Source organism: Bemisia tabaci, chromosome 7 (assembly GCF_918797505.1).
Source record: "Bemisia tabaci chromosome 7, PGI_BMITA_v3".
NCBI lineage: Eukaryota > Metazoa > Arthropoda > Insecta > Hemiptera > Aleyrodidae > Bemisia > Bemisia tabaci.
The window spans coordinates 18,160,593-18,187,318 of NC_092799.1; the positions used below are offsets into that span (position 1 = coordinate 18,160,593).

Consider the following 26,726-nt stretch of genomic DNA (forward strand, 5'->3'; position numbering starts at 1 on the left):
AACCTCCCACCATAATTTTAATGTCTTTCAGTACATTTTATAACAGTTTTTACATAACTTCTCTAGTTTCCGAGGCCCCGGTCCCGCGGCCATAATGTTCCGGGAACTTTCAATTACACTCCTTTTATGTTTTCTCCGAAGAATCCCGCGTTTTTCTCGCCCGACAAAAGCCCGGTGGCGAGGCGCGAATGATCGATCGGCGATATTTCCCCCATTCGAAGCTGTGGTGAAGGATCGATTATTAAGATGTTCGTAGCGAACACCCTGTTTATCGATCCTTTACCATGGGTTTGAATCTCAGATAAATCGATACATCGCAAAGGCCGAATCGGAGACTCGCATTGTTTCGCCGTGTTCCCTCTCGGAATTTTAGTGCGCGGATTCCACATTTACGGGATCTTCATTATTTAGCTTGTAAATAATGGGAGGAAGGAAATCCAATTTTCTTTCGGTCGTGATGCTTTTCACGAGACATATACAAGATACGGTATATAGGGGCCTTCTGCACCACGATGAGTGAATCCACTAGGAGTTCATTTAACTCTGAATGATTTACGCTACATGTTATTTGAACGCACATTGAATGGGAAACGTGTGGATTAGGAGTAGTGGTAAAAAATGAATTTTCAGATTTTCAACAGTGTGGGTGCATGGGACAAAACTGTCACCATCTGTAATTCCTTTATGAATAAAAATCCAAAGGGATGATCACTTACCAAATAAGATATTCAGCGACGGGAACAAAATCTGAAACAAACAAAGCAGATGATAAGGTACACCCATAAAAAATGAAGAAGAGTATCGATAAATGACAGATTGAAGGATCAAAATCACCCTAACTTAATCGGATGATACCTAATTTTTTCTTAAGTTGAATTTTTTCACCAAGCTAAGGAACATTCTGACTTGGAATTTTGTTAGTATGTTCTTGCCAATCTGAGGAAGAGCAATAGAGAGAGTTTCAAGACTTCATGTAGTTTATTGTATCACCAAAATCATAAAAATATCATCATTTCGAAAGGCTCCGGTAGATGGCCAAGAATATGGGTACGCTCGAGACGAGAGCCGGAATTCGAGTCCCGGTACCCAATGACGTCATCGAATGGAGATGTTGCATGTGTGAGGAATTTGCGATTTGACTGTTGATTCTTACGTAAAAGTTCACGAGAAACACGATGGTGCCACTGGTTTTCTCTGAAATCAACTCCCAAGGTCAAAAAATGCTCTGAAGTTGAGGCTAAAATGAAGGGGATATCTCACGCTATCCTGAGAGTCCACCTCTACATCAAGACAAACTCTCCATGCAAAGATAGGGAGCAAATACATTAGCAGTGATGCTGTGTTTTCAGTTTTAGAGTCCCCAAATAAAGTTGCAGCCCTGTCAATGTATTTGCTCCCTATCTTTGCATGGAGAGTTTGTCTTGATGTAGAGGTGGACTCTCGGGATAGCGTGGGATATCCCCTCCATTTTGGCCTCAACTTGAGAGCTTTTTTTGAGCTTGGGAGTTGATTTTAGAGAAAACCAGAGGCACCATCGTGTTTCTTGCGAACTTTTGCATGAGAATCAGAAGTCAAATCGCGAATCCCTCACACATGCGACATCTCCATCGGCGAGGCGTGAAAAAAGCTCGACAGTAGCGCCGCCACCGCCCTTTCTTCCGGCTAATGAGCGGAGCGGCGCGAACTTTCGGCGGGGGCCGCAGCGCGTCGGTCGGGTACATTATCGACAGTTATAAAGCTGTTTTGAATAGGTTGAATCCTCGCCGGGAACCTTTTAATCTCAGTCGGCTACAGGCGCTTCCTCGCCGCAACCCAACCCTTTCCGTGTCGCCTCCGAACCTCGTGTCGTCTAATTATCGCACCTTCGGCGGGACTGAATTAATTTGCAATTTCACACAGACGGCCCCGTCCCGAGATGCCGGGACTTTTCGCGCCTGATTACTTGTATCTGTCGTGTATTAATGCCGCGCTTTACACTTCCCGCGCCCATCCCGATGACATTCGTTTCCGGGCCGCGCGACTCCCAGGTCTGGAGCTGAGCGCCGGGAAGTTTTATCGCCCCCGACAACCTGGAAAGTTTCGAGTCATCATCACCGAAAGCTCGCAGACTCTTCAAATTATAGTTATTTTGGTCATAGTTATATAGAAAAATCCATCATGAGATTTTCATGATTTGCCGACTACACGAAGAAAAAGTGTCAGGGTTTATCCCCTAAAATTGTGGTACTACCCCGATTTGTTGGATGATATGTATATTTCTAATAAATTGTGGTAGTACTGCACTGGAGGAAAAAAAAAAAAAAAACACTAGATCTAGAGTCCGGACTCTTAAAAACATCGACAAGAAAAAATACTCTTGATTCAATCGGATTTTTGCTGAAATCAAGAACCAAGCCTTTTAATTTGAGCGGATTTCGTTTTGATTCAAGCAAAATCCGATTGAATCAAGAGTATTTTTTCTTGTCAATGTTTTCACAAGTGTGGACTCAAGATACAATGTGGTTTTTTTCCAGTGTACTCATGGACACTTAAAAGTCCAGGTTGGAACAGATGCGCTAACTTCAATGACCTTTATGTAAATTAACGGTCTTCAATGAAAATTGATCATTTTCGAGTTACCGAGTTGGTGCGTTTTCCTTCTCACTGATTCAATTGACTTTGGAAGTGAAAACTTTGGCATATTCCATTAAATCTCAAAGCTGTATTTGGCAACATGTTCGTATGAGAATATACATTTTTGTTTATTACCCACGAGCAACTCCTTAATCTGCAAAAGTCAGAAGGCGGAAACTTTTTGTTTACGCTTAAAATTAGTGTGGCAGTCATCTCCTGTAAGCGCCAAACTTTTTAATGGTCGGATGGTAATGTAGGAAAATCCTCCTTGAAGTACCTCATCTTCATATTTGGGGCAGGCGTAAAACTTTGCCGTAACGCGGGGCAGAGTTACCGGAAAATTGGTTCAAACTCAACGATGCTTCTTAATCCTGATTTAGACAACTGTAACTTTACGATTCCCCGCCTCGTCAGAGTAGAAAAAATTGCGATAAGACCCTTTACACTAGGTTTCAGGTGCTGTTTGTGCTTTTGCATGGAAAATAATGAACACTGTGTGGAAAAAATGATGTTTTATGAATCAAATCAATTGGCAAAATATGAAACCCCGTATGTGCGTTTGCGATGCTGCAGACTACCTGTCATACTTAATTGTTTCTTTAAAAAATTAGTCAAGGTAATTTCTTGAAAATTTCGTCGATTTTTCTTCTCTGCCACTAAAATATTCTGTTTAAATTTCAAGCCATAAAGTTGACGTGTCTCTTCGCACAAATAAAATAGAAACGAACATTACGAGCTCTGATTACGAGACACCGCAATGAAGATTAGTGGTCTCAAACTTTGGCCGTCGAAATTCCGTTTTCCCGGATAACATAATACAATAACAAGGGCCCAAGATATTAGTGTTATGAAACCACCTTCAGGATTTTGCTTTTTCTTGCATAAGAAAGTTCGGATGTCTATGGAATATTGTGCTCGTAAAGTTAGATATTTTCATGTCGAATAATTTTTGGGAGTTTGTCAGCACTCTGCTAAATAAATAGTATGTACCAGCACGGACGTAAGCTAATGTCCGTTGTGCGACTAATGTAACAGGTGGACTACGAAGACCGGAATCTACCATACTTCGACACGGTTTAATTATTGATGGATGGCTAAAATTTGATTGACTAATATTGACTCGAATCACACGTGATAGTATGTACCAGCACGTACGTAAGCTAATGTCCGTTGTGCGACTAATGTAACAGGTGGACTACGAAGACCGGAATCTACCATACTTCGACACGGTTTAATTATTGATGGATGGCTAAAATTTGATTGACTAATATTGACTCGAACACAATCAAACATCAAGAACTAACATTTTCAATCAAAGCCAAGGATATATTTTTACGAACCATAAAATACTACGAAAGCTCTGAACTCTTCGCTTCCTTTCTAAAACAAAAAACCTCCTATTGCAAGGTGGTTTTTCCTCCTCCTCCTTCTCCTTCTCCTCCTCCTCCTCCTCCTCCTCCTCCTTGCCAAGACGGGTTTTAACCGAAGAGCCGAGCCTATGCAGTAAATACCACCAAAAAATATTTTCAAAAACCTGAACGATTCTTTTCCTCCCACCTTCATTTAGCGACTAGATAATAGGAGGTCAAACGCGAAGTAAAAACATGTTTTTAAAATTCCTCGCAAAAGTAAGGATTCTGCCATTTTTTTTCGCACTGAACAAGAAAAAAGTCGAATATTCCGATCGATAAGCGATACTCAACTTTCGATAAGCAGGATCGAACTTTTTCAAGCGTAGCTTCAAGACAGGATAACTTAATCTAAACGCTTTTCTGTTCTGCCTTGAGTTCGCGCGAGTCAGTGAGCAGAGCGAGAGACTGAAAAAGAAGGTTGACACGTACCCAATTTAATACAACGCTATAGTTGACACTTAATGCATGCTCATATATACTAAAACTCCTGCCCGGGAGATTGAAAAAGGACCTATGATAAATCGAATCGAGGTCGTTGCACGAGGGATACGATCCACTCCGGGGCACTTTACGGGGGGTATTGAGCCGAAGATTCCGAGTAAAACAATAGAGAAACAGCGTCCAATTTCGCGGCTTTTACGGGGGAAGACCGCACAAGCCACGATTCGGCAAGGGCCACTGCCAGTTAGATCCCTCGCTGGCGGATTCGCCGAAGAGCCAATAATGGGCGAACGAATGGGCGGAAAACTAGAGCCGGGATCGCTGCGACAGAAATCGTAAGACATGCAGATGGAATCCTCGCTGATCGCGTAGATCTGCTCGTGCAGAGAACGCAGGAACGTGCGGCATGGCAGTGGGATCAGTGCTTTGCCATGTATCGATTGATCTGCCATTTAAACCTATGGAAAGGCTCGATGACCAGGGTGACCTTGATAATCGATTCTTTCCTACGGTTTCAAATAGGGACTATCGATAATCGATCATTCGCTGAGCGAGATGGAGGCACCGAAAAGAAGGCGAGGAAATTGAGGTGAAGGGGGAAAATAGGCGAAAAGCCATAAAACTTCTCCACGACGGAGCCGGCTTCCAAAGGCCCGTGCAGAACTGCAGCTCCGCGCTGCACCGCGACCCGTGGCGGAAATTCGCATAACGCTCCTGAGTTGCACACTTGTTGAAAATTCGTCTGGTTTTTCGATACTTGCGACGAGAGGACTGGAGCTACACCCTCACTGGGAAAAAAACACATTGGATCTAGAGTCCCAGACTCTTGAAAACAGTGACAAGAAAAAATACTCTTGATTCAATCAGATTTTTGCTTGCGAATCAAAAGGAAATCCGCTCAAATTAAAAGGCTTGGTTCTTGATTTAAGCAAAAATCCGATTGAATCAAGAGTATTTTTTCTTGACGATGTTTTTAAGAGTCTGGTCTCTAGATCCAATGTGTTTTTTTTTTTTTTTTTTTTTTTTTTTTTTTTTTTTTTTTTTTCCAGTACTGCAAAAGCTGACACTGAGAAAAAAAGGATCTTAAATTTGTCGCCAAGAAGTATTTTGAATTTTGCTGCATAGTATTAACTACTTTCTTGTTTAACCCAACCATTGTTTTCCTTGTATCAAGAAAAATTCAGCTTTGATCAAGATAAAAAAAAAATTCTCACCGCTAAATTCAAGAATCATTATGCTTGAGCCAAGCGCCTTTTCTTTCAGTGGAGAACAAAAAAGAAAGCCGTCACACAGTAGATCGAGTCAATAGGAGAGGTCGGACAAAATTTGGAAACTTTAACTCATACCTCCGGTCATACAAAACTTTGAGATTCTAAAAGTGGTTTCATCCATCGGTTTTCTCGTGAAATTTTCCAAGAGAGACATCCCTAAAAATTTAAAATTTGACGAAATAAACATCAGTACTTGCAGTTTGAGTTAAAAATTTCAGGTACGACTTCCCTGATTGACTCGATCCAGTGTGCGTCACAGCGAAATTTGACACAGTCAGGAAATGAAGGATTTTTTAGACGTATGGAGGCCGACTTGGTGATAATGGGTGGATGGCGCTGCCTTCATCACTACTTGTCTAGGTTGTAGGTTGCTACACACAGGTAGAAAAATTAAGCTTCCATTCAATTTTCCTGTAAACGCGTTTTTTTTCCTAATCAGTCTCAAGAATTTCATTAAACTTATTCATCCGCAGTACTCTTCAGTTGAGACGTCATTATCACTTGATTTGTTTCTGTCTCGTTCTAACGAATCATTAATTTCCCAATTACATTAAAGGCGTGAGCTAGCTCGAGAATAATCTGAAGTTGTACGACACGAAATTTCAAGTACGTCCGCATCTTAATTTTTGAGGGATACGTAGACACGAGAAAAAGTAACCGAAATCTTATAGGTTAGTATGGGAAGTAAAATACGCGAAGTAACACAATCGGTCGGTTACCTTTTTTGTGGTAGTTTTCCCTGTGTCAAATCGACCAAATCTTTGATTTGAGGTGACCGAATCTTTGAGTGGAAAATCTGTGACCTCATTAAAAATTAGTCGCCAGGCGCCAGGATCGGATCTGGATCACATCGGTGGGAATCCAATGCGTTAGCCACTTGCAAGCAGCGACCTCATCTGGGTTAGGGGAGGAAAATAAGAGTACATAACAGTGGCGTGAATGATCTATTATCGATATTTCCTCATTTGAATCCGTAGTAAAGAATCGATTATTAAGGTGTTCGCTGCGAACACCCTTTGAACGATCCTTTGAACGATCGCTAGATTCTGATTGAATCAAGAGTACTTTTTCTTGTCGATGTTTTCAAGAGTCTGGACTCTAGATCCAATGCGTTTTTTTTCCAGTGTTGTTTTTTCCGATTCGCTTTTTTCTTCCAGCAAACTCATCTCATGGTCAATTTGGCAACCGTAAGTCATGTACGGTATGTTAGCTTTGAAATCAAATTGCACGCGGCAATAAAAAAGCAATAGTTATAAAAATGCTGCGGTTTTTATTCCTTTTTCGCCAGCATATTTAACGCTTGCAGATGCGTGACCAAACAACTAGGGACCAATATTGTCACTTTTAATTTCGCTCTTTTCACGCGGATCGGAACTGCATGAGCTCCGGAGGTTGAGGGGTTCGAGGTTCTGCGACGCGAATTTGAAATTCCAGCGATTCCCTATTCACCGCGATTGATTTACATCGAAAATGAGCGTTTTTCATTTATTTCAACTCTTTCAAATTGGAAGTTAATTTTTCGTCTAGACAGAAGTTTTTACGAGTTCCACTATCGGTAATTTATGGTCTTATTTGCGCCAGCACGTCTTGTGCCGAGGCTTCATCTCTTCCTTTGTTTCTTTTCATTGTGTTTCCCAGAGTGTTCCTTCATTTGGACATGTTTATGCTAAAATGAACTAAGTTGCACGCAAATCCTGGGGACATAGGTTCTTTTGGCAAAAATACGTCCATTTACAATGTTACTCGGATGCAATTGGCAATCGAGTCGAAACGAACCCACAATGTAATTATCCTGATAGTTGTATCCTTTCGAAAGATTTAATTTTGACAGCATTTTTTCCGAACCTCAAAAGAGGCCGCGTTGCCAAATTCAATTATGAAAATGAGGCTATTAAAACTATCATTACACTTGATTTATCGTCTTCGCAGAGCGGAGCGCATGGGGAAAAAATGCACGAGGAAAGCCAATAAAAACCGTCATTTGAGGAATAGTCGTGCACATCGAAAACTTTCAGCTCGGTGCAGGCTTTTCAATGCCCGAAGAACGTTGTGCAGTGAAGAATTCGTTCGATACTGTCTTTTTTATATTCTCCCATGAAGCTTCCACTTGCTCAAACGATAAGATGACAAAGTGTCTCAACCCAAAATAAGATGGAAGATTGTGTAAGCAAGTTTTCAAATACCTCATGAGAAATTTAGATAGAGACAAAAAGCTCGTATTGTGTAGCACATACGTGTTTTCCGCTTGCCGTACTTGGAAGTAGAGCAAAAAAACAAAAAAAAACCCCAAAAAACCCAAAAAACGTTTAAGCTATAAGTTCGTGCGCTTATAGTACAGCATTGGCGTGGCATGCTTTGCGATAAATCGACTAATCTGCCATTTAAACCTATGGAAAACATCATGAACGGTGGATGACATCATGGACATAATTTTTCAAAGCGCAATATCTTGGTTAATATTGAACGTAGGAAATCGCTGTTTATACAGATCTTAATATTCAGGGTGTTAACTGAAACAGTAGTGAAACAGGCTGGCCAAAAATCAGTACTTTTACAGAACTTTTTCAGTACCTCCATTGGACGAAATTCGAATTTCTCGCTCAAATTGCGACGAAAATAACAAGAAAATGAAAAAAATTCTAGACCTCCTTGCGGAATTTCCGCACTTTTCCGGTACTTCCGGACCGCACTTAAAAAATCAGTACTATTTCCAGACTTGACTTTCCGGAAATTCCAGATTTGTAGACACCCTGATACTTTCAGCTAATCTACAAGAATCAAGCATCGAAACACGATTCTGTGACCGCAGTGCAACTGACCCGATAGTATTGGGCGTCCGGGGAATAAACCAAGAGCGAAAACAACATGTCTATATAATTTTTTGAGAATTCGAGTTTACTCAAGTCTGAAGGAAAAAGCTGCGGCGGGCTGCCGCGCCGAACTGGTGGAGGTATGATTGAGATGAATGACTTACGCCACTGAGCCCCACGTAGAAATGAATAGTTGATTTGTTCGCTCAATGAGTTTTTCAGTGGGAATAATGGTTTCACGTTAGTCTTCCTGCCTGCCAGCGTGTTACGGAACGTCCAGAGTCCAGATAAGATCACACTGCGGGTGCCGCTATTGCGGATATGAGGATTTCGGATGGATCCAATTGATGAGAAACATGGACCTCCTATTGACAGCTTGATCTGAATTGAGCGGCTTATTTAAAAAAAGACGTAAACGCCGTAAGGTCCCCATGGCGCTTACGCTCTTCTTCAAAGAAGCCCTCCGATTGGGGAAGGATGGCATGGGACAACCACTCTCGGTAACCCCACGCTTTAGTCCTTCGACTAATGTAAGTCGTCTAGACTGTATCTCTGCTCTGCCACCCTTCTCCGGGAATACCCGCGACGAATAAATACATGACGGTGCATGAAAAAAGAAAAGAAAATTCTTACAGGGTTGCCACAGAGTCTGGAAAATCAAATTCCCTGATTTCCCTGACACATTTTGGTGGAATTCCCTGACAATTGAACAAATGCTACGTTTTTAAAAAGACAAGTAGAAATAGTTTTCCGGCTTTCTTGTTCGAAAGGTCAAACTCACTAGAGAAAGCAAATGATGGTGATTTGAAATTTTTCCCTGACATTTTCCAGTTTTTCCCTGAATTCCCTGACTGTGGCAACCCTGTTCTTAGTAACCGACGTCACCCTTTTCATCGTTCCATCACGATCTCCCTTTGTTTGGGAAAAGGGAGGGCGCACATAAAAATATAAGTTTCGACGCAATAAATGAGAGTGAACGCTTGTTTTTTTGGAAAATTTTGGAAAATTTGCATTAGACATTCTAAATCGGTAGTTTTGAGTACCTGCTGGTTGTTCCTGATCTCTGAGTTTTGCCCCATTTTTTTTTATTATCGAATGATGGTCATTTAGGGAGTTGTTTCCATCTTCAGATCCTTTTTTCTTTTTGATCACTCCTTGTTAGGGTGTTCAAGGGTTGTTAAGTGATCAAAAAGACACAAAGTGGGTACCTGAAGATGAGAAAAACAACTCCCGAAATGGCTATCAACCAATAATAAAACATGGGACGAAACTAGGAGATCAGGAATAACGGGCGGGTAAAACAATTCCAAAAGTATCATGAATTCTGTAAAAAAGGAAAAACCAATAAGATATTCTAAATTAAATTGGAATTTTATCTTTCCGTAGATTTGTTTTTCTAAAATAGCTGTGTCATCATGTCCTGTTTTCAACCTTTTCAAAAGCACACAAGCAACGACGATGGGTAATGGCCTACAGGGCCGGGTTAAGGGGGTGGCCACATAAGCCGTGGCCCATGGCGGCAAATTTTGCAATCTTTTTGAATGTAGGTATCAAAAAAGGGAGGAAAAATCGGATTCAGAAAATAAATTACAAACGAGGAGAGACGACAAAATCTCTCATTTCCTGAGAGTAAAAGTATAGTAATTTCTAATTTTGTCGTCTTTCGGTGATACAAGAGACAACACCTTTAATTAGTCGAATTATGAGAGAAACCAAACACGCAATTTGACCTGGAACGGAGCGGCGCGGCGGTCGGCATGAAACGCATAGCGCCTACAAGAACTGCATGAATACTTCACGCATTGCGTCAAACACACTGCGGTCGGCTTGAAACGCATAGCGCCTACAAGACTGCATGAATACTTCACGCATTGCTCCAACACGGTGCGGTCGGCGCGGCAGCGGCGGAGGGTAAAATTATTAACCACATTTATGTTTGTTCTTTCATAATTTGTTCGTTCGTTTTTTTTAAATGGAAGGCCTTGTCCAAACAGGGATGGTTTTACGAAACCGAACTTTTGTCAGTGTTGACAGGCAGGCCCGCCACATCCCATCTCGGGCCCTGGTACCAGTTTTCTGGCCTGGGCCCTTAGCACAGAGGGGGGTCCGGGGGGCCTCCCCTGGGAAATTTTTGAAAATTTAAATCTATTTGGACGCATTTTGAAGCTCTTATGATGGAGATTTTCCATCAATTTCTGCAGAATAATTATCTTTTTTTTTTTACTTTCAGCACCAAATACTTTCAAATTGTTGCATTCAAAACATCTATAAATTTATTTTTGAGGGGGGCCGATGATACTCTACAATTCTAGGGGGAGCCGGGCCCCCCTGGACTCCCCTTTCGTACGTCTATGGTAAGGGAGTTGAGCCATTGAAGTTGAGGATGCCCAGACAGGAGCCTCTTAGCATCCGACAACGAAAGAAAATGAAACGCAGTTACTAAAAATATCATTCTACATATACTCAAAATCTTGAAAATAGATAGAAATCTCTAAAACAGTAAGAAAAATTTTATAGTGCCCTAGCGTGTTTTTGAAACTTCATTCACCTTTTGCGGAATTTTTAGGGTAATTTTTTCACTTTTCCCTACAAGACAAGGGTTACACATGAATTCGTAGTGGTTTGTCACCTGCGTCACGGGCCCCGGTACCAAGGGCCCAGTATCCCCCCTTGTGGCGGGCCTGTTGACAGGGCTTTCACAAAAAAGTTCAATTTTGTCATCGTTCGAACGACAAATGAAATGTTTTCAATTAATCTTGGGAGTTTTCAATGATAATTTAAGAGTTTATGTTTCCCACAAACCCTGTAGCTGAGTTAACAAAACCGACCTACTTGAACTTGAATCTACTTTGTCCATGACAAAATCTAGAGCAACGAAGGTCGGCTGATTCATTTCCGACTACATTTAGCGATAGAAGATATTATTTTATGGCTCATCCTTAAACAAATAAGTATGTGAAAAAAATAAGTATGTAACCAACTGCAATTGCGTGTCCTCTAGAATGAACTAGAAATAAAAGGTTCCTTTTTGAAAACGGTCCAATTGCACTTAAGCCTATCAAACAGAACCATGCGCGGGTGAGAAATGTGGGGTGTGCTTGTTGAAGCTGCATAAGAAACAATGTGGTCAGTGATCGTGATTCCTTTTGAAGAATTGGAAAAGCGGGATTTTAAATTCAGGAAACAAGAACTATGTGCCAACTGAATGCGGGGTACATGAGCCGCGGGCGTGGCAAGAGAGCGTTGTGGACAGGGCTCATGAGTTAAAGCCGAGGAGCCGCATCCATTTCCGTTGACGTCACTGGCGCTTTATTATTCTCATTCACTCTTACGTCCAGAGAACTGACGATCACACCCCATATTTTTCACCTGCATATAAATCTGTTTGATAGAAATACGTCCAATTGTGAACACAAAAACCTTGAAATCGGACTGAATTTTGGAAAGAAGTCAGTTTTTCAAAGGCCATCTTTCTCATGGATATTCCTTACTACATTCCCTTCTCTATGAAAGTTCTGAGTATGGTACGACCTGCCCGGTGGTAAAAATACATACAACACTCCGTGCGACTAGTAGAAAAAGGTTGATCCTAAGTAATAAGAGAAAAAAAGAAATTGCAAAAAAATACTGTAATTTATTAAAAAAAAGAATGTACTGTGAAAATTAGAGAAAATAATCAATTTATAAATATACCGGTGCTTAGCAGGAGTAGAAAAATATAAGGTAGTAGTTTTAACAGAAATAACTTTTGATGATACATTTTGCCTTGATTTTGAAGAAAATAGCCGAAAAGAAGATAATTAATTATGACAATTCTTATACCAATCACAAATATGACATAAGTTAAATAAATCAAATAACTTTTTGTTGAAGAACACAACTGCTGCGAAAAATATTTCATTGATTGATTCATTCATTCTGAATCTGCTTTTGAAAACTGAGCAATGAGAAAGTAGTACAAATATTCACTAATTAAAAAAAGGACAGCAAAAACGTTAATAAATCTAAAATATATGATGAAAAAAGAAAAATATAACATACGACATGGAACATAAAAAACTAATAATTGATAGGAAAAATGTAGTAACCAAATGAACAACTTGAAGCGGACCCTCCGCTGAAGACGGTACGTCACAAGTTATGTGACGAACCGATTTAAATGTTTATTATTCCGTAAAATAGGGGTGTAAATAAACTGTTAGATCTCCGCGTCGTTCCTTAGCTAAATGCAGACCAGCATGTGAAGATCTTGGTTGCCTAATAGATCGACGATCTTCTCCTTGAGGTCAAAAGGTAACGTAGAAAACTGTTTGAACAATACGGTAAATATACGAATACCCCTGTTTACGAGAAACCTGCGATGAGCGCCTTTTTCCAGCTGCCATTCTAAAATGCTTCCATACAGCGGGAATTGGGCTTTGTAAGATGATGTTTGGAATTCTCGTTGGATGTTTTCGTTCCGCAGATACTTAGAAATAGAACCAACGTCCTGTATCAAAATATCATAGAACGATATGTTCGTGCCTGGGACTCTGGTATTTTTCATACTTCTTACCTCCGTTTTACAACTCGATCGATAATCGGCGACTAATTCTGCGCTTCCCAACAGAGAGGCAACATGAACTATTTCACACCCGTCAAGAAGTCCGGCAGAGATCATTTTCACAATTTGGTGCCCGATCGCGCTGTTCCATTTTGAAAGCGCCGGGGAGTGTTGGCGACAGCACAACAGGCTACGGGCACAATAAACATCGTGGAAAAAGAAATCTAGGAAAGTCTGAATATTTTCTGCACGCCCGATCGTCATCGCTGAACGTATAATCAACAGACTTTCAGGCCAATTTCCGAGTTCTGAATTGCTCGGTTGAGATACGGAGAAAGAATGATTTTCTGAATTTCTCGGATAAGATCCAAATTTGAGGATCATTCTAAGCTTTCGTCGATCGGTAACCATCACAGAAGCAAGTCCGGCAGAGACTTCTGTCTCCATCCGAACGCTGAGATCAAGTCCGTTCAGAAGGAGGGTTTCCAATATTTGTGGATTGGATCGAAAAATGGCAGCGAAGAGAACTAGGGAGTTTTCCCGAAAGTTCGCTTTTTTGCTTATTAAAGCCTTCAACGCGTTAATATTATTACGGAGGACAGCGAACAACAAAGGGAATGTACCATTATTTTCACCGACTGAGTCAACGTCCGCTCCATATTCAATTAACATCCTCACTATTTTACCATCAAAATTTGCGGCGGCCGCTGCATCCAGCGCGGTGATACGAACGTTATTAGCCAATTTAGAACTGTTGGCATCGACTCCTCGCTTTAGCAGCTGTTCAACTAGGTCCGGTAGATCCTTAAGAATAGCCCCGAAAAGCAAAATTACCATATCTACATTTTGTAAATTTTCATCATTAAAAACAAACCCCTCCGGACAAATGTGGCATAGGTTGTCAGTGCAAAACTTGGATTCTGATGTCAACGCAAAGTAGAAAGCTCTTGTGATACATTTATTGTTTAAGTCGGAACGGCGGGATAAAAGGAAGTCAAAAAGCTCCTTATTATGCTTCCGGAGAGCTATAAGAAGGAGATCTACTTCTCTGTCCAGATAGTCACGATATTCTGCATTAATTTTAGCACCAGCATCTATCAGTATTTTTACGATTTGAGTATGCCCATTGGTTGCAGCTTCGTGAGCAGGAATGAGACCTTCCTTAGTTTCAGCATTAACATTCGCTCCCCGATTTACGAGAAATTTCACTGTTTCTTCGCGTCCATATTCAGCAGCCATATGCAGTGCGGTGATACCATCTGAGTCTTGATCATTGCCATCCTCAATACTGGAGTCTTGAGTCTGAATTCCATTTACGTTGGCACCCCTTTCGAGAAGTAAGTTGACAACTTCAAGATTTCCGTTCTTAGCGGCGTGCATAAGAGGGGTGAAACACCAGGCATAATCGTCGGAAGCTTCGGCATTGATATTGGATGAACCTTTTACAAGAGCTTCGACAACTTGCAGATGACCATCCCGGGCAGCAAGGTGTAAAGGAGTCGGGTCATGAGGGAATGAACATCCATCCCTTCCGTAATGATTCTCTACATTCACACTGGCGCCGTTCTCTAGAAGATATTTAATAACTTCGGAGTGATCATTTTTGGTTGCTAGAAGCAGGGGAGTTTCTCCATTGAGATAAGCGCCACATTTAGATTCAATAACTCGGGAATTTCCATCGACGTTGGCACCATTTAGTATAAGAGTTTTTAGCATTTGGAACTGCCCATTTCGGGCGGCTAAATGCAAAGGCGTGAAACAATTGGATTGTGGTTCATTGACGTCATACCCATTACGCAAGAACATCTTCAGGAGAGCATGGCTATTATTTTCGACGGCAAAATGGAGAGGAGTCCCTTCATATATATGTCTATATCCAAATTCAACTCCGTGGGACAAGCATGTCTCTATAAATCGCAAGCTTCGATCGTCAATCGCAGAGTATGTGAATGTACCACCGTAGAATGATACACAACTGACCCTTCTGACACGTTTCTGGAAAAGCAAGCTAGCTGCTCCTTTGCTGAACTCGCCCTCCTTAACATGAACAGTTAAAGGCCCCGTTATTTTACGTTTGACATCAATGTCGACCAGTCTAACCTCGAAAATATCCAGGCGGTAGCGTTGTCGAGCGTTCGCGAACATATCTTTCGGATCCGTTGAATCTTGGACGACTTCTATGCTGTTCTTCAAGAAGAAGTCATTGATTTCTGGGCGGATATCTGTAAAAATTTTCGGCAGCAATGCATAGGCGGTTGCGGGGAAGTTTCGGCGGTTATTGGGTAAGCTTCCAGCTCGTCGCTTTCCACAGCCTATCAAGAGAATACATTGGACGTGCTCGCGTTCGGGCATGGTTTCTTCCACGTGCTATTGAACTTCACTGCAACACAAAAAGGTTACAATTGCCTCATTACTACAAGAGTTGAACATAGGGCGCGGAGTCTAAAAATTAGCATCACTGCCTTGAAATGCATGGTTTCGAGGAGTAAAATAGGGTGCATATTTCCCCTTGGACTGTCAGATATTTTAGATAAAATTGCAAAAAAAAAATTGTTCTAAACATTTGAGGAAAAATATCCACAATTTTTCCGTTAAATTCGTTTTTAACTGAATGAAAGAAGGTAACCTCTAAGGGCTCATACGGTGTTCTTCCTTATCACGAAAGGGTAGATAACCCGGCTCAGTATTTTAAAAATGGCGGCGTCGGCCGACCCTCGGACCTCCTGGGGCACCGTCCTCAGGAGACTCGAGGAAATCGGGAAGCCGGCGCACAGTAGATCGAATCAATCAGAGAGATCGGACATAAATTTTTCACTAAAACTGAAAATGTTGATGTTAATTCCGCCGCATTGTAAATTTTAAGGGGTACTTCTGGCAGACAATTTTACGAGGAAACCAATGAAACTACTTTCAGAACCTCAAAATTTAGCATTAACGGAATTTTAAGATTTAAAAGTTTCCAAATTTTTTGTCCGATATCTCCTATTGACTCGGTCCCGTGTGCAACAGCCAAGAATCCGCGGCGAGGCGTGAATGATCGATGATCGATTTCCCCCCATTCGAAGCTATGGTAAAGAATCGATTATTAAAGTTTTCGTTGCGAACACCCTGTCCATCGATCCTTTACCATAGGTTTAAATGGCAGATCAATCGATATATCGCAATCCAGGCCACGCCAAGAACCAGTAGCGTGGCGTGCTTTTCGATCGACCTATCGATATTTCCTCATTTGAAGCTGTGGTAAAGAATCGATTATTAAAGTGCTCGTTGCGAACACCCTGTCTATCGATCCTTTACCATAAGCCCTGTGTCCACTCGTCAAAATGGAAGGTCAAAGTGAATCGATAAATACGAGCTGCTCGCGAGTGTTGATCAAAAAAGAGTCACGCCGCTCTATTTTGAGTTGCAACACTCATCAATTACATCAAGCCCCGACTATCAGCCCTCTTACACGGAAAAAAAAAACTCGTGCGTGGGACCCGAAGTTTAGGTCATATGGATCTCTGAAGTTTTCAGATTGAGCATCTGAACACTGTAGGTTTAGCTGTCGAGGTTCGGATCACACATCTGAAACTTCAGTTCTTACATCTGAAGTACTTCGGTTCTCACATCCGAAAAACTTCGGTTCTCACATCCGAAAAACTTCGGTTCTCACATCTGAAGTACTTCAGATGTAAGACCTGAAGTTTCAGATGTGTGATCCGAACCTCGACAGCTAGACCTAAAGTGTTCAAATGCTAAATCTGAAAAATTCAGAGATCCATATGATCTAAACTTCGGGTCCCACGCACGAGTTTTTTTTCTCCGTGTATCGTTGAAATCGATTCACTTTGAGCTTCCATTTTGATGCCATTTTGACGAGTGGAGACAGCGCTCTAGATTTAAATGGCAGATCAATCGATATATCGCAATCCAGGCCACGCCAAGAACCAGTGGCGTGGCGTGCTTTTCGATCCATCGATATTTCCTCATTTGAAGCTGTGGCAAAGAATCGGTTATTAAAGTGCTCGTTGCGAACACCCTGTCTATCGATCCTTTACCATAGGTTTAAACGGCAGATCAATCGATATATCGCAATCCAGGCCACGCCAAGAACGAAGGCTCGGATCGGCAGCGTTGAATTTCGGACATGCTGGTCACAGAGGCCGTGGCCGTCCGGGCGTCCATCGCCCCGAAAATAACAATGAAAGTAAATGAAGTTTAATGGTGTAATTAATGCAATTCCGAAGACGTTTCGACTGCTAAACGGAGACCGGGCTCCTTATAAGCGCCCGGGAGCTTCGGAATTTGATAGAATCCGATGCCGGCCGTTGCCGTGCTACGTACGAGCTCTCAGACGTTGCCTAATTTCCTGGACAAAACACGAGTTTAAAGGAAAATTTACTGGTATTTTTCCTTCAATTTTTCAAGGAATTTGTAGGGTTGCCACGGGATATAGACAATGAAATTCCCCAGTATTTCCCCGACACATTGTGGTGAAATTCCCTGACATTTGAAGATACACCAAATGGCTCAAAAGGCATAATTCGAAAGAGTTTTCTGGCAAAATTCGTCATTCGAAACATCAATTCCATTCCGAAAAGCAATTCAAGGTGAATAAATTATTTTCTCCTCACACTTCGGTCAGTTTCCTGGACATTTCCAGGTTTTCCCTGAATTTTGAAATTTCCGAGACATTTCCCAGTATTTCTTGACTGTGGAAACCCTTAATTTTTTTCGTTATTTAATCAGCCCGCAGATTGTGTTTATATTCCATTTTTTTAACTTCGTTAACCCATTTGGCATTTTGTTTTTTTTATTTAATCGTTGCGAATTCGGGCTATTGTGGTGTTTTTCTTAGAGTCCCTCTATACTAACAGCTAAGACAACACTCCTTCATGAAGTCACAAACGGGAATAAAGATTACACAAACTGAACGTTTTTCGTGGCCTTTGACGTGGCCTCATTCTCAAATTCCCTTCTCCGTTCCTTCTCGCATTCCGTTTTTTCCTTGTCGAAACCGTAAGTCCTCGGTCCATTCCAGATTATAATATTTGCAATTGGTGAAAATGTAATCTTTGTTTCCGTTCGTGACACTGTGGAGGCCTAAAGTGCGGTAACCGATCAGAAATGGATTCGCATTGTCTTTCCTCTCAGTGTAAAGGGACTCCAGTTTTTTTCTCTTATCACTTTTTTCAAAGATGAATATTTTATTGGAAGAAATTTGGCAGCGTTGGAATGCTCATACGGCGTTTCTCCCGAAGACGGGGAGCAGTGGTCTCGGTTTCGCCCCACCGTTTCCTCATCTGTGGGTCATTCGGCGCATGAATGTTTAGTGCCCTCTTTCCCCTCATCGTATCATTTGTCACGTGCTTCCGGTCGCCGATAGGCCACACTCGCTTCGGTTATTAATATTAATTCATTTTGTCTCCTTTTTCATACGCCTCGGATTCCTTTCCACTTCTTCATTTACCTCCGTCACTTTACCTCTCCGCGAGCCACGATCCGCGACGCGACGCTTGCCGTTTTAGTCCGGGAAAGGAAAGGCCCCCGTACTGATAGCTGAAACACACAAGGGAATGGGCAACCAAGGCTAAAAACAAACATTCAGCGTGCCAGGGACGTTCCGGAGTGGTTTCAACCCCCTCCTCCCTCCTCGACCGGGAAACAAAAAATATATAAATTCATAAAAATCGAGAAACCGTATTGGCAACCAAGGCTAAAAACTAATAACAAACTGACGGCATGCCTGGGACGTTTCGGGGTGGAATCAACCCCCTCCTCGACCCGACCAGAACACAAACAATGAATCAATTTATAAAAATCGAGAAACCCGATGGGCAATCAAGGTTAAAAACAAACTGACAGCATGCCTGGGACGTTTTGGGGGTAGTTTCAACCCCCTCCTTGACTAGGAAACAGAATTTCATAAAATTATTAGACTTAAGAAACCCTTTAGATCCCCCTTCTCTTGGAGACACGCGAGGAGGGGGGCCTAGGGGGTTTCTCGACTTTTATGATTTTACATATTTTTCGATTCCTGATCGTGGAGAGGGTTGGAGACACCATCCCGAAACGTCTCAGGCGTTTGTTTTCATGTAACTTATTTTATTTGGGGGAGGGGGGAGGGGTATGATTTCTCATGAATCTTTTTTTGAGGAAGAACGTTGTTGGGCGCAAACTCCCTTGAAGTTGGAACACATCAATGTTTCATCTAGAAGAAAAAATTCCATCGTGCTGCTGCTAAATGCCCGCACATTTCCAGGTTTCCCCTGAGTACAACTTTAATACTAAACAGCCTAACCATTAAAATCGATCAAGGAAGATGAACTTCCTTCTTCGCGCCGCAAATCCGCGGTGGGGCGGGATCTCGATCGAAAAACGGTAAACTCGAAGTGTTCCATTGATTCGCCGCGAAGGAGATATAGCGCTTCGGACTTATCACAATGGCACGGAATCCAGTGGCGGGGCGAGAATGATCGATTATCGATACTTCCCCATTTGAAACTGTGGTAAAGAATCGATCATTAAGGAGTTCGTTGCGAACACCCTGTCTATCGATCCTTTTCCATAGGTTTAAACGGCAGGTGAATCGATATATCGCGAAGCACGCCACGCCACTGACGGAATCAGAGACCTGCACGAAGTAGGATATAATTGAATCTTAAGCTACTGTATAATGGTGTGATGCGGGACCTATAGGGGATGGAGGTCGGACCGAGAGCGAAGAGAGGGGGGGGAGGCCGGGCAGAAAATTTACTTTATGGGGTCACATTAATTAATGCGTTGGAGTCTGCACTTTACGACTTGGTATGCTTGTGTGCTCCTCCACTTGCCTTATACGGTTGCCAAGTCAGGCTTCCGCTCTCATCGTTGTCGGGAAATTATCCAATTTAACAGAAGCATTTTCCGGATAATGATTACGGGGACGAGAAAAAAGAAAGGTCAGAAAGTTGGGCAAGACTCCTACACGCAGTGCGTGTAGATTCTGAGATACTATGCGCGCACCTACGGCACTGAGCGAAATCAGCAGTGGCGTGGCGTGAATTGCGATGTATCGATTACTATGACATTTAAACCCATGGTAAAGAATCGAGTATTAAAGTGTTCGCTGCGAACACCCTGTTTATCGATCCTTTTCCGTAGGTTTAAATGGCCTAACAATCAGTGGCGTGGCGTCCATAGGTTCGCAGTGTTCGCCGAACACCCTAAAATATTTTGAAAGAATTAATAAATTATGGCTAAGAATGTGGGAAGCAATACAGAATACAGAATAGTAGATCGCAAATAAGTATCGGGCGCTTGGCTTCTATTCCGACAGCGGCATGTGGCGCGGCGGAGAGAGAAAATCCTGTGACGCGTGGTCCGCACCGGCTACCGAACCTGGATGATCTGCGTACGGTGAGGAAAGAGAACCTGGATCCAATGATGAAGGGGCAAAGGGTACACGAGAGAGGAGAGGCACCGGCGCGCAGCGCAGAGCGGAGCGTGAGCATTGGGTTCGGAGACAAGTGCGGACCGCGCTCGCGGAGGGAACACAGCAGAGAGAAAAGGGAGGGGAAAAGAACGAGAGAGGAAAGCCGCTCATCAGTCCAGCTGTTTCCTATAGCAGTGGTCCGCAGGGGTTTGCGAACCGCCGAATTTCCTCTATGCCGCGATTCGCCCTCCGCTTCCCCCCCTGCGCCTCCGGGCCGCATCTCCCAGTTTCCCAGTCTCCCTCTCCCACCTCTCTCTGCAGGTGCGTGTTGCAAAAATACGTTATCATTTAACAAAATAAATTACAGGAAAACGATCGGTAAAAAGAACAAAATTTCAATGGCAATGTACCGGCACAATTTTCACCAGAAAGGGTTAAAATCGTGTTCTTGCGGCTTTATTTTTTAAAAAGTTTCCGGGGGAGGCCCCCCGAACCCCCCTTTAAGGAAGGGGAGTGAACCTCTCTGACCCCCCCCCCCCCTAAAGTTAACACTCCTACCGAACGCCTACCGGATATAGTCACGCCACGCCACTGCTAACAATCGATATGTCGCAATTCACGCCACGCCACTGGAAATCAGATAAGCCAACGCGCGCAACCACGGGTCCGCCCGGTAGGGTATGTATGCAATATCGAGGACAGATATAAGGGATTATATTTGAGGGGGGGGCTCCTGTCCCCTTCCCCCTAACCCTGTCTCCCTGTACCACCTTTAAATACCAAAGCGGACCCAGAGACATGCTCATCGATTCGAGCGCATTTGCAAAGCTTTTTTGCAAAGTGGATTTTTTATTTTTTTTTTTTTTTTGGGTGGGTGGGGGGGCTTAAAAACTTCTTCGCACCCTTCCTCGACTCTGAAACATCAAAAACAACATTGCCTCATTTTGCTAATGGGATATCTGCTCCAAAATCAGCAATTTTCAGGTAATTTAGGAGTGAAAATCTTCAACTCGATTTTATTATCCAGTAGCTCGACCGAATTTTTTCGTTTAGGGCTTAAATTAACGTGTTTACGTCCTACTTCAAGGTTCCGAGGGAAAATCGCTGGTGATATGTTTTTTCATTTGACTTTGGTTCAAACGAACCGTACGTGGCTTCAAATAGGGAAATATCGATGATTAATCATTCACGCCTCGCCACAGAGTTTATCGGTCCGTGTCCGCTGGTATTTCTGTGTGCTCTTAAAAAGCTCGATACACAGCTACAAAAAAATTGTTTTTTTTCTCTTATTTACTGAGGAAAGGGTTGTATTGTACTGACTTGGCTAACCCAAATAATTAGTGTCGTACGCAAACTTACGTGTACTGTACAAACAACTTGCTAGGCTTGTAATCCAACTTACTGGAGAGGCAGAAGTTAGTTTAAGCATGGAAACGATTCGGGTTAGCAGAGTCAAAATCATTGACCCCTTTTATCAGTAGACTTTAAAAATATCTAACCAGACGGTTGGAAATTTGTTCACGAAACCTTCGATCTGAATCGAGTTCAGCTGAAGGGAACGAAAATTTTTTCAGTCTGCTTCCTGTGAAATTGAATTTTCATTTCTCAAAACAAAACAAAAATAAAGTTTAAAAATGTTCATTTTAATAAATTGCAGAAGTTTCGTTTGTTTATCTCTGACCGAGAGAGCCAAATTTTCGACGGAAATCTTTATTTTTTTCTTGAACTTTAAATTACTTGGTTCCTCTAGCCTGAATTCAAAAAGAGCCTAACTGATTCAGATGAGAGAATCAACTGCAAAGTGATTCTGCGGGTGTCCCTGTAGGCAGCCACAGGAACACACTCTTCGGTTGCCAAAATAACTTGGTTCCTGGTGCTGCGTCTCTGGGACACCGATTTACATGAGAAAAGCGCACTGTTCGTAAGACGAAGGTGGAAGCTACCATGCACCGAAAAAAAATTCAGATCGTATACGACGCACCGAAGTTTCCGATCCAGGCAACAAAAGTACCGAAGAATGGGCCTGTTACAAACTTTAAACAGAACAAAAAGAAGAGTTATTTTCTGTAGGAAATGGCCTACAAATCATCAATAGTGCATCGGAAAAGTCTAATGCACACTTCTAGTTCTAACTTCGCAATCTGTTTGAGAAATATGCGTTTTTTTATGCTTCCCGCTTCAAAATCGGTACTTCGGCACAGGTGATTATTCCGTAGGCGTTTCAACCAACCCTTACGCACGCGGTGCTACACATGCAATTCTAAACATCCTGGCTGACGCTTCCGCATGCAAATCGTAAGAAAGCACCATGATCTTAATCAACTCCTGGAAAATGTAAATATAAACACGCCGGTTGATAAAATCCAATCTCATCATGTCTTTTTGCGGGTTGGCGTCGGCCATATTGAATATTGCGTAGCATCCTAGTACGCAAGGGTTGTATGAAACGACTCCCCTGACGGAATCTTGTGATCCCTGAGCCGTAGTGTCGTTTTTGAAGCGGGAAGCTTAAAAAAACTCACATTTTATACGCGCATTGTGAAGTTAGGAGTGTATTTCAGACTTTCCCAATACGCTCATCGTGATTTTTGAGTCATTTTGTATGAGAATTATCTCTGCTTTTTGCTCTAGCTGAAGTTCGCAACAGATTCATTGCGAGAAAGGTCCAAGGTCCGCAGCGATGCTTAAGGCCAAGCATGCAAGGCACGCACATGGCGAAATAAAGGAGGTGTTCGCATTTCGGGCATCATAGACTTTTTTGATGACGCAGGCCGGTGCGGACGAGTTTTATCACCGAATTTCTTGGAAATGGTGTATTTAATGGAGCAAAATAACTCAGTATAAACACTGGAAAAAAACCCAATTGGATATAGAGTCCAGACTCTTAAAAACATCGAAAAGAAAATTACTCTTGATTTAATCAGATTTAAGCTTAAATCAAGAACCAAGCCTCATAATTTGAGCGGATTTCCTTTTGATTTAAGCTTAAATCTGATTGAATCAAGAGTTCTTTTTCTTGTCAATGTTTTCAAGAGTCTGGACTCTAGATCCAATGAGTTTTTTTTTTCGAGTGAAGTGTTTGAAATTATATCATGAATCGATTTAATCCAATAAAGTGGACGTTATTGTCCGTTTTTCATACTTCGCATTCCGGATTTTGCTGGCCATGCTGTACCGCCTCCGTGATGGGGTAAACAATCCTTAAAATGCAAACATCTCCTTTTTTAGAATTGACTAACTAATAATTTTAATAAATAAAGTGCCTGATAAAAGGGTTAAATTGTAAATTTCATTATAAGTTTAAACTTCTTTATTAAAATTTAAACCACTAAAATTAATTACCATTTTGAAAATTATTACTTTAAATTGACTTAAAATTTTAATAAAATACAAATAGAATTAAATACGATATTAAAAATATAAATCTAGATAATCCAAATTTAATAGAATTACTCGTATATCACTTTATTCATCTACCAAAAACTACTATAACGAAAAAAAATGTCTGTAAATAAAAAAAAAAATGACAAAACTGAGATTAAAATTAAAATCCTACCTCCGCGCACCCTTTCCTTGCCAAAGAGTCTGTTCTTATCATTTGAGCTAGATGCAAATATTAGGCGGTGAATCCGGCAAGAGTGATAGCGGGGTAGCTGCCGCGCTGGCGCTGGGCTAGAAGTCTAGAACTCATGTACTCGTACTCGTGCACACGGGGTTTGTACATCATCCTCCAAGGGGCGTGGCAAGCTGAGCCTTCCGCGACTGGTTTATGCTCCACTTAAGGAACCCCGGCACTCCGGCGGATACATAATCTTTGCTTGCAATTAAACCTTTTTACTGTGTTTTGCTTCAATGTAACTTTTCAGAGCCAGAAAACAATTTATTTCCGAGAAAATAGCAAAACGAGTCGTAATGGCACTTGACAAGCCTTAAATCGAGCGGGAACAAATTTTAAATTGTTTCCCCGCGCGCTCCCCCTCCCTCGCTAGGGGGGCGAGGCTCCCCGGCAATAATTAACGGTGTGTCAATATTTATTCCAACATTTCATACACGCTAATTAAAAGTCGCAGTAAGCACTCCGATGCGCTTTCCGCGTGCATTTTCAGAATAAATTCCTCGTCGTTTCCTTTCTGGGCCTGGGACAAAGCCAAGAGGCATGTACTCTTGCGCAGCGCCCGTCCGCATAACTCATCGGAGAACACACATCATCGAGTAGTTTTATCTTCATCATTGGGGAACGGAAATACAGGACGGTAGTCCAGTTCTTGGTGTTCTCAGTTTCTGGAATTTTGCGGATACTGAACGAAGACCACTTCACTCCACCAAACCATCGGCAATACTGCCGTGCTAAGGAAGAATGCCGTATGAGCATTAGAAAATTGCCAAATTTCCACGAAAAAACATGTATTTTTGAAGAAAGTCATGCATATTTCTCCTTATAACTCTCAAGGTACAATTACGAAAAAAATGTTGTTAAAAATTGGAAAAAAATATTTACAAATTTTTCTGAAAACTCGTGATTTGTCGAAGGAAATTTGGCAACGCCTGAAAGCTCATACGGCGTTCTTCCTTAGCACGGCAGAATAGACTTCAGAGCAATAAAATGTTTCAATTTGTCCCCGGTTTTCACTCAACGACTTAGGCAAGTTCGAAAAATAAATATTCAGGCACTTTTTAGAATTTTCAAGAACTATTTGAAAACTTCGAACTATAATGCACACACGCTTTGAATTCACAATTTACTTAAGTATCATTCTTCATTCGAGGAGAAAGAAAAAAAAAATCAGACCGATATTTTGAGTCCACACAAGTTTTTTTGTCACTTCTTCAGGATTCAAATCCTTTCCAGTGCAGTTTCAAGTGCTTTTCCAATTGGGGAAATGAAACTTTTATCATGATTAAGAAATCCTGAAGCTCAAAAAGCGGACGAATAATTTCAAGATAAATTTTTCGTGCTACTTGCTTTGTCATCACCGCTGTTACTCACACAATTCCATAAAATCATGTAAACACACGGTTAACACCTTTAAGTAAATTCTTCAAACGACAATCTTCAAAGTTACGGATTTTCACAAAATGCTCATATGTTCGAAAGGAGGAGGAGGGGTTAAAAATTGGAAGAATTCTTCCTGCCCCATGACTTATTCCACATCATAAAATTTGTGGGTATTTAGTCGACTTTAAACGCATGGGAACATTTGGCGGGTTTAAAATACTGTTAGTTAAGAGGGAAAACCCCGTCTGTTTAATGTCGTTGCTATCCTACAAGAGCACAGTTAGTTGAGAGTTAGTACGTGGTTCTCCTATATCACTATTCGTGCTTCATGGGTGTGCTTGAAGTATCATCAAAATTGAAGGAGAAATGGGACAAAGGACACCATACAGTCGTTTTAACGAGCGCTTGAAACTTGCTGGTGTATCTTGGCCTTCACGGCCGCTCATCATGCCGAAATGACAGCCAATCGGAAACCCTCTTACAAGGCCTCGCAGCTTACACGTGTGACCGAAAATTATATTTTCAAACAGCGATCTGCTCTAAGCAAATTGGTAGCTTCGTAAATATTAGAGAGCTTTAGGAGGACATAAAGGGTCATAATAGATTCCTTCGTTCATAGCATTATTTAAAAATAAAATTACCAGCACTCTAAACGGTCTCCACTTTTAATTATCACGATGCGAAAATTCAAGCACGTTCCCGCCACGGAGAGGCTTTGAAATAACCCAGGAGGCAAGATGCAATGGGACCAGCATCTAGATCTATCGGCCGCCTTGAGGCGTATTCCAAAGAGCACGCTATGCTATAGCGGCTCTCGAGAGAGAAACAGAGAAACGGCTCTCTTCGATATCATGACAGAAATGCTCTTACATGAAAATTTCACTCCTAACAGGATGGACACTTCAAAAAATTACAAAATTAACTCATGGGAGTGAAATTAACGTTCGTAGCTCACATCAGCTAAGGAAAAGTCAGAGCGTCTTCAGTATTCCGTGTATGCAACGCGTGCATCTGCAGAATAAGACTAGTTGTGCTCAGGGGTTGTGATCAAAATCCGATAAACCACAAGACACGTGGAGTACTAGACCTCCTATACACATGTTTTCTCGTCAAAAGGTCAAAAAAAGGCACCATTCTACCTAAAAATAGTATTCTCGTTGGATCCCTAATATGGAATGATGCTTCTTATGGCTATTTTGTCTCGGACAAAGTCAATTTTTGCGCACTTACGGCTTCCTCACTGC

At 41.8% G+C, this 26,726-nt stretch overlaps 1 protein-coding gene across 1 annotated transcript in view; it reads right to left on the reverse strand.

Moving 5' to 3' along the window:
- LOC109029629 (uncharacterized) overlaps positions 1-26,726 on the reverse strand; it is a 203,587-nt gene that overhangs the window by 26,059 nt on the left and 150,802 nt on the right. Inside the window, exon 6 of the mRNA XM_072302531.1 lies at positions 717-747. Within this exon, the coding sequence (XP_072158632.1) occupies positions 729-747 (19 nt within the window). The 3' untranslated portion in view covers positions 717-728. The remainder of the gene's footprint in view (positions 1-716; positions 748-26,726) is intronic.